Source organism: Gekko japonicus, unplaced genomic scaffold, assembly GCF_001447785.1.
Source record: "Gekko japonicus isolate JY-2015 unplaced genomic scaffold, Gekko_japonicus_V1.1 scaffold795, whole genome shotgun sequence".
NCBI classification, from domain to species: Eukaryota; Metazoa; Chordata; class Lepidosauria; order Squamata; family Gekkonidae; genus Gekko; species Gekko japonicus.
This window is the reverse complement of record NW_015171527.1, coordinates 456683-475218: the sequence shown is the minus strand read 5'-3', so window position 1 is coordinate 475218 and position 18536 is coordinate 456683. Positions and strand designations below refer to the sequence as shown.

At 46.8% G+C, this 18536-nt stretch overlaps 1 protein-coding gene across 1 annotated transcript; it reads right to left on the bottom strand.

The window, feature by feature from the left end:
• Positions 1 to 4468: 4468 nt before the first annotated feature.
• CAPG (capping actin protein, gelsolin like) lies at positions 4469 to 14913 on the bottom strand. Its single transcript, XM_015419503.1, has 9 exons — positions 14891 to 14913; positions 14219 to 14331; positions 12088 to 12242; positions 11038 to 11205; positions 9403 to 9552; positions 7782 to 7874; positions 6232 to 6364; positions 4897 to 4985; positions 4469 to 4678 (listed from the first exon to the last, which is right to left on the bottom strand). Exons 1-9 carry the CDS (start codon positions 14911 to 14913, stop codon positions 4613 to 4615), a joined length of 990 nt encoding a protein of 329 aa, XP_015274989.1. The 3' UTR covers positions 4469 to 4612.
• Positions 14914 to 18536: the final 3623 nt, after the last annotated feature.

Here is an 18536-nt window from a genome sequence, read left to right as displayed (position 1 = left end):
ATCTTCCTTTTCTATATGTCCTGAGACTGGCTGCTTTGTCCAATGAGAAGTCTTATGGATGCTGCTGCATGTGCACACAGTCTCTCTGCTGGAGAAGGAAGGGAACCAGCACAGAGGACAGCCAACTATCGTATCAATATAGTTATTGCCAAGCTTGATTTGAGCTGTCTTTCCATCTCCATCTCCCTGTGTAGCCATGTTTCCTGGTGCATCAAACCCATCCTGCCAGCTGTTTCATTTAAGTGGACAGTTCTCGTCTCCTAGACCACACATTCGTATAGTGCTGATGCCCCTTTTCTGTCTTGCTGCAGGAACCGTGTTTGCCTTTAAGGGTAAGGAGTACTGGAAGTATGACCAGCACAGTCTCAAGGTGCAGACAGGCTACCCTCGTTCCATAGCCAAGGACTGGCTGGATTGCACGGGAGAACTGTACCCTGCAAGGAGCATGCCCACCAGCCCCGCATCTGGGGCCGAACTCCAGCCAGACTTGAGGGGTCCACAGCTGGAGGTTGAGCGCTGCGTGTGCTTCTGCTCTGCCTTTCGAGCGCTCTATTCTGCTAGGCTCGGTTGCCTGCTGGTGTTTCTCCTGGCACTACAAGGCTTTGCCTAGGAAGGTCGAGCATTTCCTGAGCCCTGCTCTACAAAGCAGCACTTGTGTCACCTGCCAAAAGGGTTGCATTGCACAGATGGGGGAGGAAAAAGAAACAGCCCAAGGAAATGGAAAGTGGTGCACAGCTGAGGTGGGAAAAAGAGGCTGCCGGCTTTGGAGTGTGGACTCCATGCATGGTGGGAAGAGCTACCAGTCTTTTGCTGTGAATGAAATTCAGAGGGAAGCAGGACCTTAAAAGAACTTCATGGAACTCCTGCAAGAGCTGAGAGAAGACTTCTTCCATTTTGACAGCTGGGCTATTGGAGGAATATTTTGGAGTCTGAGCGGCAAGAGCCCTCCTCCGACAAGGCCCAAGGGTGGCCTTGTGCACTCATAGACTCTTCTTTTTGAAGAGCCAATGCAGAGAGCCCAGCAGCTCTGTGTAAGGGACTGAAACCAGGAACAGACTTTCCCCCCTTTTCTTCTTTTAAAGGAAACCATGAGTCACTCTTGCTTGGGGGCGCAATGCAACAGCAGCCTCATTCTGTGGTTATTCCATAAGTACAGCTGTGGAATGATTCAGAGCTGCCTGCCAAGGCCTGTCCAGCTTACTGACAAAGCGCCATTGTAGCCTAAATACTATAGAGGCTCTATTGAAAGAAAGGAGCACATAAGGGACGGGGCTGGGCGGTGGCACCGCTTTCTTTCTAAAGCCAGATTCAGAAAGGGAGGCCGAATGTGTCAATCAGCTCCTGATCCTCAGGCATTCCAGGCTTCCTGTTATTAACAGAGACTCTTGTGGCAGCTTGAGATGTCTGTAAAATGCAGGCAGGGCTCCCCCTCCCCAAACATGAGTGGCAGGCTATGCCTTCGTACTGCTTGCATTCTTATATCAGCAGGGCAATAGGTGGCAAAAAGGGCCTCAAAGGTCACAGAATATTTTGAAAGTTATTACAGCAACATTAAATTATGTACTTTTTCTTTCCAGTTTGGAAATGTTTTCATTCAAAATGGTAGTTGAAAACCACATATCGGCTTGCTCGGAGGCTTAGCAAGGGCAGCAGGTTAGACAGTAGCATCACTGCAGTTTTTCATAGGCTGCAGGCAGAGGCAAATGCATTCAGACACTGACTATTGTTGGCAGGGGAGGAGGAAACAGAAAAGGTGTGTTACTCTGGCCAGCACTAGCCAGCATGTAGTTGTTAATATATACATTCTTTCTGAGCAGTGAAAACTTGGAATTTCAGGAGCAGCATCCTTATAGACCTCCAACCATTCTTCACTCACCTCAGAATTCACAGACCACATTCCAGAGGTAATTCTATGTTTTATAGTTTTAACTTCCTCACCTAATACATATACTCTTCAAATGATTTTTTTTTAATGGGGAACAGGATAGATGCATATAATTGGGAACCTGCCCGGCATGTAGAAATGACTCATTACTGTGTTGTAGTTACAGTTCCCAACACTCTTAAAGGACCAAAAGTAGTAAAGGCTGAGAACAGAAAACACTGGTCAAAATTGGCAGAGAGATCTATTGCATAAGCCCCTTTGAAAAGCGGGGTTATTGCACATGGGGATGACTGTGCAAGGGCCTTTATACCTCTCCGTATGCACAGTGGATGAGCATCAGCAGAATGGCATGCAGGAGGTACCCAGTGTGCAAAGGGCCCTCTGTTTCTGTGGGCAAATGGAAGAGTGGCCTTCTTTTCGGTTTTTGAACCCTTTGCCTCTCTATTCCTCTTGCACCTTCCCCCCCTCCTTTCCTGCCATATAAGAGGTTTAAAGTGGTACTTTGGGGAAATATTCGTTGAACAGTATCCAAAGCACCCACTTGTCGCCATCTGCTTTTGATACTCCTTCTGAGTTTGAGAATTGTTTTCATGCGTGGGGATGGAGAGCGGGAAAAGGCTCTTATTTATATCCCAGGAAGAAACTCAGGGGCTGATTCCACACTCTTCCCCCCCACCACCATTTCAGCAACTTTAGTCATGCACTTTTATTTGATGCTACACAACATGTTTGTGTTCAAATTGTGAAGAGCCAGTAATCGATGAAGAAAAGAGGGGGCTGCACCAAGGCAAAATGAGGATGAAAAGTCAAATGGTGCAAAGGAAAAAAACTTTCATGATTGTATTAATCCCTCCGCGTTTCGCATGCAGCTTTGTTTCATGCAGCTTTGTCAAAGCTGCGTACGAAATGCGTAGGGGTTATACAATCATTCAATATTCTTCCCTTTGCACCATTTGTCTTTTCATCTTCAAATTGTGAAGAGCCCATTTTTTTCTGCTAAAAACTCCACAAAAAACAACAAACTTGAAGTTGTTGGGATGATCTTTTTCACACATCCACAAAGGAAGGCACACCTTCTCTTTAAATGAAAGAAATACCCCTTCCTCTGTGTTTACACACTGAACTGCCTTTGTGTTCTTGTTGACAACCAACAAAGCTGAGATTTTTCGCAGGGGGTGTGTGTTGTAGTCAAGGCAAGGATGTATGGTGGAAAGTGCCTTCAAGTCACCAGAGGGTTTTCAAGGCTAGAGACATTCACAGGTGGTTTGCCATTGCCTGCCTCTGTGTAGTTTCCCTGGATTTCCTTGGTGGCCTCCCATCCAAGTACTACCCAGGGATGACCCCCACTTGGCTTCTGAGATCTGATGAGATCAGACTAGCCTGGGCCATCTACGCTAGGGCGAGGTTGTATGCTGTTCCAGGGCTCTTTTTGTAGAAAAAGCCCAGCAGGAACTCATTAGCATAATAGGCCACACCCAACAGCAGACACTCATTAGCCTATTGGGCCACACCCCTGCCAGCTCAGCTCATTAGCACATTAGGCTGCACCCCCATGTTACCAGAAGTGTGGTTATCCAGCCACACCCACCTTTTGCTTCTTATTCTGTTTACCTTGTTTGTTGTCAAAACCCAGGGCCTTTTTTTGTAGCAGGAACTCCTTTGCATGTTAGGCCATACACCCCTAATGTAGCCAATCCTAATGAGTTTCTGCTGTCGGGTGTGGCCTATTATGCTAATGAGTTCCTGCTGGGCGTGGCCAACTCGGGAGCCAGCTGGAACTCCGTTCCTGTGCGTTCCTGCCCAAAAATAGCCCTGGCTGTTACTATATTACTACAAGTGGCCAGTGGCTTTCTCTGAATTTGCATTTGAAAAGTTCCTGAAGTGTTTTGTTCCTATCACCCAAGCACTGGGGAGCCAAGTAGTCTTCTCAGTGCAAATGAGTGCAATGGAACAACTCAGTACCTTCCCGGAATCAGTATTTTCAAGGATTCAAGTATTGCATTATTCTGGGGGAGCACTGGGTGTGCCCCAACAAATAGAAAAGGTGGTCAGACAGTCATGACGACAGTAGTGTGATAGTAGTGAGGAATACAATCTGAATCTGGTGTGAAAGGGAAAATGCAGTTAACAAGGGTAAGAAACTGGATTACTCTGTGCTATGTGGAATCTCTTTTATATACACTGGGGAGAACCATATATATATGGTTCTCCCCAGTGTGACGTAGTTTATGCTGAGAGTAATTGGCCATAGGTCACTCAATGAATTTAATGGCTGAAAGTGGATTTAAACTCAGTTCTGACTGTTTGCATGCTTCCTTGGGTATGCAGATTTGCTTAAGGTCTCCCAACGGTGTCTTCATGTCCCACTTCCATGGTACAGCCCCTTCCCAACCTTCTGCTAAAATGCCATTCTTTACTAGCACACTATGGCCAGAGCCCCATACTACAGAGTGGAGATGTGGGATCAGTTTCCAGGAGCTTTTTTGCTGCGGGGAAGAAGCGAAGATCTTGCCAAGCTCATCTGACTGCCTCCCCTTTACAGCACCCCACCCTTGGAGGAGGCAGGGCTTGTGTTTTTCGCTGTCTGTAAGGCAAAGAAGCTGAGCAAGTAACTTCAGTCTGGAGAAAACTATGAGAGTGGACACAGTGGTGCCAGTTTTATAAGGCATAATGGTCCCTGCAGGGTAAGGCAGAGGTGCTGAGATGTCATATTGCTAATTCTCTGTTTCACTTCCAGTTGAGGAAGAATTGCTTGAAGAGGGGACTTTCACGGCCTTCGGGCAAGATTTCCACCTGGAATCAGGACAAAAGCATGTGAGACAAAGATGCCAATGCAAATCTATGCTGCCTTCATGGCACTGGAGGGAGGGAAGTCATGTCTGTGCCAGTCTCCAGCAGTGCGGCAGTATTCCCAGGTCTCCTTTGGTCACCCGAGACTCAGAGATTCTATCCCACTATCAGAGTCATCTGGAAATGTTGGCAGCCTATGTGCATGGCCTCTGCTCACTTACCTGGGTGTTTGGAGGATAATTCATCTGGGAGATGAACTCCTCAGAGACCTGCAGAGCTGCTTGCTGCTCCTGCTCATTTGCTTTGTGGCCTGTTCAAGAAAAGAAGGGTTAAGAAAACTGACAGTGAGAGATCCGACTTCTCACCTTTCTTCTATCCCACCCTCCTTCCCTCTTTCCTAAGAGCTTGGAGCCATGTGCGTGGTTTTATTCTTCTCAAGTTTATCCTCATGACCCCCCTTTGAGGTAGGTCAGACTGAGACAGTGATTGAGCTGGTCACTCTGTGAGCTTAGATGGCTTTCTTTGGATGTGAACCTGGGTGTTGTCTCCCACTTCGTAGTCCAACCACTGCACCACGCTGGCTTTTATTTCACCCAAGGCAAGCAGAACGGGCAAGGAAGCTAACACTCTTCTATGAAAAAAAGAAATCTCAGCAGCCAGGAAACCATTGTCTCAGGTGGAAGACTAGGACAGCGCCCTTCTCTCTGGCATCTAGTCCTCTGTGTGCAGGGAACTGTTTTGTAGGGTGAAATAGTCTGCTGAGCCAGCTCCACTTGCATTGCCAAGTGCTTAAGCCCAGGTGCAAATGTATCCACTTTGGGATTGTTAGTCCTTAGAAACTTCCCCAAAATTACCAAAGTCTTGCTAAAGCACAGACTTCTGGCATGGGAAAAACATGTCAAAATCTGGCTGCACTTCTGGAAGACAAGAAATTGCCGGGAGGTGGTTACTAGGACTAATCATAGCTAGCCTTCCTACTCTCTGCTTATCTGGGCGCGGGCTTGTAGCCAGGGTGACACCATTGGCTGCATTGGCTCACTGGAACTGTTTTGCCCCATCTAAGATTTTTTTAAAAGTTAAAAGGTAAAGGTTCCCTTGTTCGAAAGCCAGTCAAATCCGACTCTAGGGCTGCGGTGCTCATCTCCGTTTCAAAGCTGAAGAGCCAGCGCTGTCCGAAGACGTTTCCGTGGTCATGTGGCCGGCATGACTAAACACCAAGGTGCACGGAACGCACCTTTTTTTTACAGGTCTTAATGTGTGATGTGGCAGGGGTTTTTTTTGGGGGGGGGTAGAACAGGGAAATTTCTGGTTTTAAAAAATTATTTTCCAGCTATTCTGATTGTGACAAGAAGCTTAAAGGAGGGAAAGGGTAAAATGAAGCAGCAGTGACCAACTTCTACAGGATGGGGCTCGTTCTATCCAGCCCACAATATCACCATTTCAACCCCGCCCCCATCCCGGGGGGGGGGGCTGGCCCTGTCTTTGACATGCTCTTGACTGGCTATAGATCTTCCATCTGTGGTCCTTTTCTCATCGGTTGGCAGGTGGAGATTTACCTTTCCAGATGTAGATTTTGCCACACAGGCCGTTGTCCAGGATGAAGCAATCATCTGTGACAAGCTGATCCTGGCTGAATGGACTGCAGTCCGCAACCTTGGTCAGCCTCATCTTCCCAGTCATATTTGAGACCTTAAGGGTTGGGAAGGGGAGAGAAAGAAGTTCCTTTGTGAAAAAGGGTTCTCCCAGCCCCACACTAGCTAGATTCCTTGGACTGCCAATCCACACCTCTTAGCAGCTCTATCTCCTGCTCCCTGTCTTTTGTCCTGGTGTATGAAGTGTCTCAGGATTGGAAAAGAATCAAGATGAAGAGTTAGGATTTATACTGCACCTTTCACCACCCGAAGGAGTCTCAGAGTGGCTTACAATCTCCTTTCCTTTCCCTTCCCCTCCCCACAACAGACACCCTGTGAGGTAGGTGGGGCTAAAAGAGCTCTCTTGGGAACTTCCCTTAAGAGAACAACTCTGAAAAAACTTATGACTGACCCAAGGTCACACCAGCAGCTGCATGTGGAGGAGTGTGGAATCAAACCCGGTTCTCTCAGATTAGTGTCCACGCTCTTAACCAATGTTCCCTCTAAGCTGTGGAGTCTTGTGAGCAAAAGTTCTACTTTGTGAGCTACCAGCATTAAAGTTGTGAGCAAATGATTTGGCTGCTGCATCAATTAGTTTGCTCTGGAGCCCTCCTTCCTGAGCTGAGACACAAATGTGTGAGCCGGAGGCTAAAAAACTGTGAGCTCACACTAACTCAGCTTAGAGGGAACACTGCTCTTAACCACTGCACCAAACTGGAATTTAAAAAGGCAGTTGACCAAGGGGCTGGAGCACCTTCCTTATGCGGCATTTAGGGCTTTCTAAATGGGAAAGAAGAGGCGACTAAGGGGGAATATAATAGAATTGTATACAATTATGCGTGCTGTAGAAAGACACCCCCCAAAAAACATTCTCAGAGGAAGGCAGCATGGTATAGCCAGATCTAGGAAGCTAAGCAAGGGAGGCCACCAAGAAACACTTTGCAGAGGAAGGCAATGGCAAACCACCTCTGCTTTCCAGTTGCCTTGAAAGCTGCTTGCTGGGGTCCCCACAAGTCAGCTGCAACTTGACAGCACTTTACACACGCAGACACAACTTTTTCAGAACAGGAAGCCGCTAGGTAAATTTGACTGCCCTTTTTTTAAAGTCCCCTAGGCCAGCGACCATCACCAGGTCTTGCAGCATCAGCAAATTATGTCAGTTAATATGTAACTAAGGGACATAATTTGCTGATGCTGCAAGATCTGGTGATGATCGCTGGCCTAGATGACTTCTAAAGAAAGGTCAGACAAACAGAGGGGAGGTGCATTGACGGCTGCAGTCCATGGTGGCTAAATGGAACCTCCTTGTTCACAGACATTATCTTTCAAAGGAATAGTCAAAAGAATCTTGGTTGCTCAGAGATGAAATGCAGGAGAAGGCTACTACCTGAAGCCCACCATCTCACCAGTTTCTCTTGGAAGCAGGATGCAGCACGAGACAGAGCTTTTGTCCGCTCTTTATATGCGGCTCTTACCATGTAGATTGCAGCGGAAATGGCATTTGTCCGATCAGCCACGGCATCCTCCTCTGGACTGCCCTCCTTCAGAATTGGTTTGGGACCCAGAACCTAGAAGAACAACAAGAAATGCTGGAGGCTGACACTTCCCTATAGGAGACTCCCCTCTGATCTCAGAAGAGACTCCTCTCCACACCTTGCAGACCCTTTGTAAGCCCAATTTAAATGTGATATTACTAGTGCAAACGGATGGTGAAAAGGACCGGACAGATCGCACATAATTAGTATCACACTTTTCATTTTTAACACATCTTAGGGGCCATTGTCATGGAAGGCCTCTGTGCAGTAGCACTGAATAGCATGGCCCACTTTTTACAATGTTGTTACCTGCCTGGGGTGCCATTGCCCCTTGGAAACATTTTCAGGTCTACTATTCACTAAACTCTCACTTGAATTGCCACTAAAATCATGCTGGAATATGTCTGTACCAGCTGCTATTCACATATTGTGTTCGGCAATATACTGGACATGAGTTAGAACCTCATCAGCCGGGGATTACTTCCTGTTCTGAGTTTCACTTCCAGGTTTCTTTTGCTAAATCCAGTGATTCATTGAAGAATAATCCTATGGATGATCTTGGGTAGGATGTACTTCCTTCCTTCCTCTCCCTCCCTTTCCCAGTAGGCCACATTCCCAGGAAGCTGTACAGGAAATAAGTAGAGCGCAAGACTAGGACACTGGAGGACAACCAGGAAAAAAGTCTAACTTTAAAAACCACACATTGCTGAACATTTTAATGCTTGTTCACTTAACATGATGACTGGCAACTTGGAGAGAAGCCAAGGCTCAGTGGAAGAGTATCTGCTTAGTAGTCAAGGGTCCCAAGTTCAATCCCCAGCATTGCCAGTTAAAAGGATCATGTAGGAGATAATGTGAAAGACCTCTACCCAAGACCCTGATGTGAAAGACCTCCACCCAAGACTATCCAGTGCTGACCTCGACAGATCAATGGTCTGATTCAGCAGAAGGCAGCTCCACATGTTCATTAATATGTGAGTTGTCTTCTAAGAATCGAACAAGACAGAACTGGGAACATTGAGATAATACACAAGTTCTTATCTGCGGTGCAATTGCTGTGATAGCCCATTCACACATGAAAGTAATTTCTGGAGGTTGCGGTAAACCAAGTGAAGAATTGGTCTTTACAATATTCTGTCTGATTCCCCTTTTTAGAACTTCTCAATAAGCACTTCGCCAATTAAAATAAACCTTGCTTCAGGGACTTCCTGTGAAGACTTGAGTATCTCCACCATGGCAATGCAGATCCTACATCATAGCCTCCCTCCAGATCCAGACTGTTGGGGAAGGGCTTGTAGCTCAGTGGCAGAAGATCTGCTTTACATATAGAAGGTCCCAGATTCAATTCCCAGCATCTACAGTGAAAGGATCTCAGGCAGCAGCCACTAGGAAAGATTTTTCATGCCCTGACAGTTGTTGCCAGTCAGAGTTAAAATAATAGTGAGCTAGATGGATCACTTGTCTAGATCAGCATAAAACAGCTTCATGTGTCGGATAATACCCATGCAGAGAAGGGTTGCATGCTCCCCTGACATTTCTCGCTCCCCTTTAAAGATCTTACACTTAGCATCTCCATTGGTTCTTCACCATCAGCCACAATTTCCACTTTGGCTTTCCCCTTCCGCTCACTGTCCCGGATTGCCGTTGCAAAGTCTCGTGCTTTGTTGCGCTCCAGGATGTTGGATTTTGCCCCACACCAAGTAATAATGATCTGAAAGAAGAGGTCAAAATATGGAAATTGCAATCCTTTGTTTTTGTCCCAGCCTATCCACTCATTCAGGAGGGAAGGTGGCATGGTGTAGCCCAATCTCGTCAGATCTTGGAAGCTAATCAGGGTTGGTACTTGGATAGGAGACCACCAAAGAAGATTCTGCAGAGGGATCCACCTCTACTTCTCACTTGCCTTATAAGCTCCTTGCTGGGGTCACCATAAGTTGATTGTGGGTCGACAGCACTTTATGTACATATGTACCAACTCACTCTCCATTCATCAGGCCCCTCTACTGTTCTGCTGTGCCCAACACACTGATAACAGTCCCAACCAATGAAGGCATTCAGCTCTACCAAATGCCCATGTGGAGGACCAGGCCTGCACTGGCCTGCAGGCCCTGATCCACCCTGCCCGCCAAGGTTTTCCCAATACCTGGAGAGGCTTTTCTTTCTCAGGTAACCACTACCACCATCTGAACTTTGTAAGGAATTGCCCGCTGGGAGGGTCAGGATTCCCAGCTTCCCTTCCAAGCTCTGAGGCCTTGCCTCTGTGTCTCCTGCTGCCCAGTGCTGGGTCACCATGGGGACAGTTTATTGCCTTGAGCCACTAGAGGAATAGCCACTTGCCAACTGACTGCCTTCCTCCTGGTGTTCCTTTTAAAATAGTGTGCCCAAGATGGTGGAGGTCTATGAGGTACAGAGAACCATTACCAGCATCAAAAGTTATGAAGTATTTATTAAAAAGGTGTTCACAAGCATATGTTTAGCACAACACCAGACTGAGCAAGGGATTCAAAAGAAATGGGTAAAACGCAATTCCTCTGTCCCTCTCTCCATACATATAGGACAGGCCTCTTAGCTTAGGATGTTATATATCTCTGCAGAGTTACCATTACCTTGCAGCTTCCTCCAGCTCTTCAGGCCAGCACATGGTTAATGGCCATGCTGGGGATGTCAGGGACATCCCGTGTGATGTGACTGTTTGGAGGTGTCCCCGCTGGCAAGAAGGCAGGACCTGGCAACCCTATCTGATGGACTCAGCACCAAAAGAGAACTTCCTCCGTGCTCACCTCTCTTTTCCCCACCCACTGACAAGGCCAGGCTGGGTCAGAGAAGCTTTCCCTGGAGATTCCCAGGAGTTCCTTCCTGAAGTCTCTCTAGTCTTCAATCTCTATTCCCTGCTTGGGGAGGAGGGGAGGGAGAGCTTGACCAACCCATTGTCTCTCCTGCTTAGATCTATTAAGGTGGGCTGAGGTAACTGTGGAAAGCAGGTATGTCTGGAAAGCATCTGAACTGACTTCCCTCCCTCCTGCCTTGCCCTCTGCCCAGAAAAGGGGGGGGCTTCTAAAACTCAAGAGTGCAAATTTTTGCTCATTTCAAACTTCCATCCAAAAAGGCATTTCTTCACAGCCCATAATACTTGGCCTGCCTGACATGCACAGTCCCTGCCTCCTCCCCTCTTCTTCTCCCTTCAATCCAGACTCACATCTCCCAGATCGACGATGAAGCAGTCACCAGTGTTGAAACTTGTCCAGCTCAGGTCCCTCTCCGTGGCTCGGATGTTCTTTTTTCCTTTTACTTGGTAGAGTTTGTGGGTGGGACCGGCTGGTTCACTGGCCTTTGCTTTCTGAAAGGCAGATTCCACACCTCCTTCCTGTGGAACACAAACAAATAGTCTTCTTATGAGAGCCAAAGAAGATGCCAGAGGTAGAGGATGGATAAGGTGCTGCCTAAGATACAAGACAAGACTTACTGGAAAAGATGGATTGATGCAATAAAGGAAGCCACTGGTCTTCCATTTTGCAAGACCTGAGCAATGCTATTAAGGACAGGATGTTTTGGAGGTCATTAATTCATAGGGTCGCCATAAGTTGGAACTGACTTGATGGCACATAACAAAACACTTGGTACAAAGGGCTGTGGCTCAGCGGGTGGAGAACATGCTTTACATGAAGAAGGCTTTAAAAGAATGCTATCAACCCCATTTCTGCTCCGACTGGTTGGAACAGAACCATCTCTTGCAAATGTCAAATATGTCTGTTCCCTAATATATATTTTTAAATAAGGAGCTACTTGCTCCAACTTCTCTCCCAGCCTTGGTTTCCCCAGTTCTTTTTCCCCTCATTCCTCTGATACCTCTCCTCCTCCTCCTCATCGGTACTGATCTCCCAAGCCTGACCACAGTCCAATTTACAGTGGAGCCTTTTGGGCTGATCTGTTGATGCTGAAGCGGTATTATTACAAACAATCTATAACTGTTAAACCTTACCCATCCTCCGGCTCAGGACATGGTTCTTCCCTCCCTCCCCCATTTTATTCTCACAGCAACCCTGGGAGGTAGGTTAGGAGTAGAGGTAAGTGACTGGCCAAGGTCACCCAATGAGTTTCATGGCAGATTTGAACCTGGGTCTCCCCACTTCCAGCCCAACACTCTAGTCACCATATTACCGTGAAGACATATTAATAGCAACATTCTCAGGAAAGTGGAGCAAAGCTAGAAGGGATGCAGTTGGAAAAGCTGGTGGATCTCTCTTACCTGGTATTGTATGCCATGGGGAAAATATTCCATGAAAACATCTGACTCGTTACCCTGCACTTCCCGGTACTGGATTGGTTTTTCCACCAGGAAGGAGTTGAGGTGGGTGGAAAGCAGAGCACAGGCCCCCTGCTCATCCCGGGAGGAGTTCTGGCCTGGACACCATTGGGGAAAGATGGAAAGAAAGGGGTACTAACTGGAAACCTTCTAATTCCACTTCTGATAGGAATAAGACTTCTGGCCACTGCTGGAGTGCTAGTAGCTGCTTAAAAACTGCTCCGAATGCCCTGACCTGGATAGCCCAGGCAATTCCGATCTCGGAAGCTAAGCAAGGGCAACCCTGGCAAGCATTTGGATGGGAGACCTCCAAAGAATACCAGAGCTGGGAGACCAGAGGCAGGCAGCTACTTCTCTGAATGTCCTCCGTGCCCCAGTAGGAGTCGCCAGAGGTCACCATGACTTCCAGGCACGGACGCACACAAATGCAAAAAATACCACCCCAAAAAACTGCTCCCAATGAATTGAGCATCTTTTTAGATTTGAGTCCAGTAGCCCCTTAGAGACCAACTAGTTTTCCAGCGTATGAGCTTTCAAGAGTCCGACACCAACTGTTTTAGAAAAGTTATTCCTTTTCCATCCCCACCCTCCAATCAGCACCCGTGATCTCTTCTCCCACTCCTATAGAAAGCAGGGTGTACAAAAGTTAGGGTCAAACTGAAGATTTTGTGGGAGCTCTAAACTCCTATTTTCCACTTAACAATCTTGGCCTACAGAGGGTGTACTAAAGAGCAGATGTTCTTTCTTATGCTAATGAGTCCCCCTAGCTCTTTTTCTACGAAATGACCCCTGTTTACACCCCCATCCTCCAATCAGCACCCGTGATTTCTTCTCCCACTCCTGTAGAAAGCAGGATGTACAAAAGTTAGGGTCAAACTGAAGATTTTGTGGGACTGCCACCATCCGATATTTAATACTACAAAGCAGCTGCAAGAGCTCAACCCCCTGGATCTGATCAGCAGTGCACCAGTGGGGAAAGGACCTGTTCTTCTGTGCCACCCCTCCCTTAGAAATCACCTCTCCCTAAGCTGAGGAATGATATTGTATATCTAGTCTAGGCTATCAGCAACTGAGGAGGGCAATTCGTATCAGAAGACACCCCTTCTTTGCCCCACGGTCATGGCTTTTATCCAAACTGGGCCTCCCTGTAGCTCTTTCTTTAGTGTGAAAAGTAAACATTGGGACAGACAATCAGGGATCTTCCACTAATGTGTAGTTTAATCCTTAGACGCAGGCATGGAGGAGGCTTGTATTTCTCTTATATGATGCCACCATTGCTGGTCCTTGTGTAACATCCTGGAGGAGCTGGCTTGGCTGCCATGCTTCAAGGTTCATTGGGAATAAGCCCCATTGAAATCAGTGGGAATAATTTCCAGGTAGTCTGATCTAGAAACCATGTTGGTTTTACCAATATATACAGATGTATGCAAGCTGCGGTGGCTCAAGTGGTTAAGACGCTGAACTGCAGGCTGTGGAAGGTCAGTAGTTCAGCAGTTCAAGACCCGGGTGCCGCAAGACGGGGTGAGCTCCTGTCTCTAGTTCCAGCTCCTGCCAACCTAGCAGTTCGAAAGCAAGAAATTGCAAGTAGATAAATAGGGACCACTTCGGTGGGAAGGTAACAGCGTTCCGTGCGCCTTGGTGTTTAGTCATGCCGGCCACATGACCACGGAAACGTCTTCGGACAGCGCTGGCTCTTCGGCTTTGAAACGGAGATGAGCACCGCAACCCTAGAGTCGGATTCGACTGGCTTTCGAGCAAGGGAACCTTTACCTTTACCTTATGCAAGCTTAATCAAGATTATTTTAATTGGGTGACACTGACCACCCTAATTTGGAATCAATGTAGAGAAGACTTCAGTGCCTTGGGTATGGGAGAGAATATGTTCTCAGCATTCCAACAAACACACCATGGACACCTCTGCTCTTCGGAGCTCTAAACTCCCATTTTCCACTTGACAATCTTGGCCTACAGAGGGTGTACTAAAGAGCAGATGTTCTTTCTCTACCCAATCAGGCCCCCCCCATGGGTGCTGACACATGGAAGTTTCATCTTGGCCTGACCAGACGTTGCTTACCAATCCAGATGTGCACATTGGAGTGCCCATCAGCTCCATTGTGAAGAACCAGGTAAGAATCCCCAGAGTAGAATATGCCTTTCTTCTCTTCTGGAGTAAGAAAGGGTGGTTGGCTGGATGAGGCAGAACAGATATACTTTTGTTACAGGAATTATAATTCTTTGTTCCATTCATATTCCATTTTCTAGGTTAATAAGCATACCAGTAAAATATCAGAAAACTGTGTGAAATACACAAAACTAAAAGCATCATTAGCCTGAGTATCTCTCAGTTCTCTTCAAAAATTCTCCTCAACAGCACAAAAGGTTGCCACCCCCCTGAAGAGGGCGGGGGTTCCCCTGATTTCCAGCCCTCTGAAGAGCTCCCCGGTGTCCAGTGTGCCTGGTGCGATGACATCACCTGGAGGTGACATCATCGCTCCAAGCATGTCACCAGGGGGGTGCTCTAGCATTAGGCCAAAAAAACTCTATGGTACTCAGAGCACTAATTCTCTCTTCCTGTCTTTCATCCTCATAACAATCCTGTAGGATAGGTCAGGCTGAAAGGGAGTGCCTGGCCAAAGGTCGCTCAGTAAGTTTCATCAGTGGGGATCTGAGTCTCGGCCTCCCAGCTCCTAGCACAGTATATTAAACACTATGCCACACCAGTTCTCTGGATGGATGAGTTCCTTACCTTTTGGGGATTGCTGTGTACATCTTTCCAGGGATCTGGAGGAAGATAAAAGAGTGCCATTAGTGATGAAACTGTCTAGTCTACACAAAGATCGCCACTTCCCTGTGCGAGTCACTCTAGGAATGCCTGAATTCTTGCTTTCTACACAAAAAAAATGCATTTGCAAAGATAACAGAAAAGATTACTGGATGACTATTTGCATTCAGGGCCAAACGACACAGGTCATGGAAGATCCATGTTCTCCTGCAATGTTTTTTAAATGCTAAAAGAGCAAAGTGGGAAGGGTGAGATGGATTCTGGTAAGGAGGGCTTGATTTTCATCCCATACTACTTCCCCAAACTTAATCACACTTGCTGTTTGCTCTGCAGAGATAATGTAAAAACTCTTCCCTGGATTTCCCACAACCAGTAGGTGATAAAAGCTCCCGTTACTCTATCAGAACATTTCTGGTAAGCAGATGCATCCTTAAGGACCGCCTACTCCCATATGACCCACATGGTTATCTTTGGGAGGGGGACCTGCTAGTTTACGGATAGACTTTGTTCGGATAGACCTCTCTGACCTTTCTCATCATCCATTACGTACAGCAATCTAATCCATTCCTGCCCCTTACACAGAGAATCACACCTGAAAGATTTATTTATGTATTGTTTGACGTGGATTTTAATGCCTTGAAAGTCCTAATTGGGCAGAAAGGCAGGACACCAATGTTTTAAATAAATAAAAGCATCCAAGGTATTTTGTCACTCCAAATGGCTGTATTGCACAATGCAACAGGAATGTCTCCATATTTGTTTTCCTAGAGCACCGGATCGCCAACTCAGGGGTCAAGAAGACTCATGCATTATTGTACCCTGAATTCAGCTGAGTTGCAGTAATGTGTCACTATCGCTCTTGTTCATTTGGGTTTCTCTTAAAAGAGAAGACGGACAAACAGATGACTAGATGCAAAGAAGGACACAACTCTTTCATCTTTAATAGCTGCATAGGAAAAGATAAGATGGCATGGCTTTTTCAGCTGTGAGTACCACATTCAGTTGTCCACATTCGTGTTATCTTAGCAAGCACAGGTATGCATATGCCAGGATAAAGGATGTTCTGCCCCAAGGTGTTTACCATCTGTTCTTGGACATTGCCTCCCTCCACTAGGATATGATGGGGAGAAGAAGGTATTACTAAGAACATGAAAGAGTGTAGTTTTATTACAATGTTGTTATATCGATGCATGAAATACAACAGCCAACCAAAGTATCCTACGGCCGGTACATTTGTTGTTGTTGTTTTTCTACATGGAAAAGAAGATGTAGAAAACAACATGCAAACAGCATCTCAATTGCCACAAGCAATGATACATGTCGTTCATGGTCTCCCAGGACATTTACACACACTGAAATACCTAGGTAAAGCTGATTGTACTGTACTGGTGGGGGAGTGAATGAAATGGTACCTCCCATCATTCCCCCCTTGCAAGAGAGGCAGTGCTGTTAAGAAATTTAAGTTGCATTCTCCCCCCACTCTGACCACTTTCTCCTCTCCAGAACCCTATGCTGGCCCTCCACCCCATTCCACATCCAGCACGAATCAGGAGTTTGAAGTCCTCCAAAGCCATATCCCACCCTCTCCTTCAATCCATATTTCCCATTATATCCAAGGTTCTCTTCCGTTTTCAGCAATATACCAAGAGGAATGGACTTGCCTTGGTTTTCCCTGCACATGTCAACTATGACAACACAAATCTGGATCTGGGTACCCAGAGAGCAAGTTAGAAGCAGAAAGACTCACTACTGATTTTGGTGCAATTGCTCATCTGGAACGTCTTATTTAAGGGGATGGGGGGGAGGGGAACTACAGTATTGCACTTGTGGGTTTCAAGGTCACATGAATGCACCGTTGCCAGTCACCTCACACAAAATGACAGAGATGCCACTCTGCTTCCTTCCTCCTTCCTCCTACCAAATACTCTTTGCATTATGAGCTACCGAGGCCACCACTGCCGCAACGCAGCTCACTGCAGTCATTTCAAAATATTCGTTGGTTTCCAGAATTTGCAGCTGACACTGGCTTGTAGGGTTACCAACTCAGAGTTGGGAAATTCCTGAAGATTTGGGGGTGGATCCTGGGGAAGACGGAGTTTGGGGAAGGCAAGGACCTCAGCAGGGTATAATGCCATAGAGTCCACTGTCCAAAGTTGCCATTTTCTCCCGGGGAACTGATCGCTGTAGTCTGGAGGTTGTAGCTCTGGAAGATCATCAGGCCCCACCTGGAGGTTGGCAACCCTATCAGCTCATCACATATCAGTCCAGGAAACAGTTCTCCTTGGAGTCCGTGCCCAGCCAGCACCTGATTTCTTAAGGCACTTTAGTTCAGAAAACAGGTCCATGCTTCAATCACTTGTCATTTTATTTTCTCAGGAATCCTATTTTTGAAGAAATGCACCAGTTTGCTGCAAGGGAGGTGGGTTAACATTGTCCCCTGCCCAGGATGTCAGCAAGACACAGCTGCTTAGCACGTAGAAGGTACCATTTCTGTTTCAACAATCTTACGTTGCACAGATGTGCATCTCCATCTGCCATCAGGTACCTTTCAGCATCACTCAGATGAAAACAGGGACATATTTGTAAACCCCCCATCTCTCCTCCCAGAAATCACTAATGGTCAACAGTCTGTCCTATCTCTCTATCCATCTGGTTTTATTCTATCTTTCCTCTATGGGGCTTAGGGTGGCTGACATGGTTTCTCCCTATTCTGCCCTCACAATATCCCTGTGAGGTAGGTTAGGGTGAGACAGGGCAATTCACCCAAGCACTTCCAGTGGGTGGCTGAGTGGCAATTTGAACCCAAATCTAGTCCGACTCTCTAGCAGCTAGCCTCACTGTACCTCACTGGCTGTCAATTATCTGAATGCTAATACAGACTCCTTTTAGGGAAAGCTACACTATAAAATAATTGTCATAACATGTTATGATGGCTCAAATTATACCTCAGCATCTCCAGTGGATGGTGTATGAAAATCAAAGTCTGTATTCTGCATTGTGTCTTTAATATTCAAGCACATGCATCTATACACATGTTCGGAGGGGACAAGAGGCACCCACCTCCCAAATTCTACAGACTCTAGATCTGAATGGCAATGCATCAAGGAACAGGGACAAGTAACAAAAATAGGGACCATGCCTAGTAAATTAAGGACAGTCAGAATGCATGACTGCCTTGGAGAGCCACTGATAGCCAAAACGGACAGTATCCCTCTAACTGAAGCAATGCTGCAACTGTGTAAAGCATCTCTTAATAACAATCAATCCAGGGGTCATTTCTTGCCAGAGCACCCCGGAGCAGCACTCCAGCAGTAAGGAGCCCAGGCCCTGCCCTCCGCCTGCAGAGAGACTCGGGGGGGGGGGGGGTTAAATTCCCTGCCCTTCCTGTCTCCAGCCAGCCCACCATGGCGGGTTGGATGGGGAGGGGAAGGGGAAACCAACAATAAAACTTTCTTCAATAAAACCAACAATAAAGTGGCTCAAGTGGTTAAGACGCTGAACTGCAGGCTGTGGAAGGTCAGTAGTTCAGCAGTTCGAGACCTGAGTTGCCGCATGATGGAGTGAGCTCCCGTCTCTAGTTCCAGCTCCTGCCACCCTAGCAGTTCGAAAG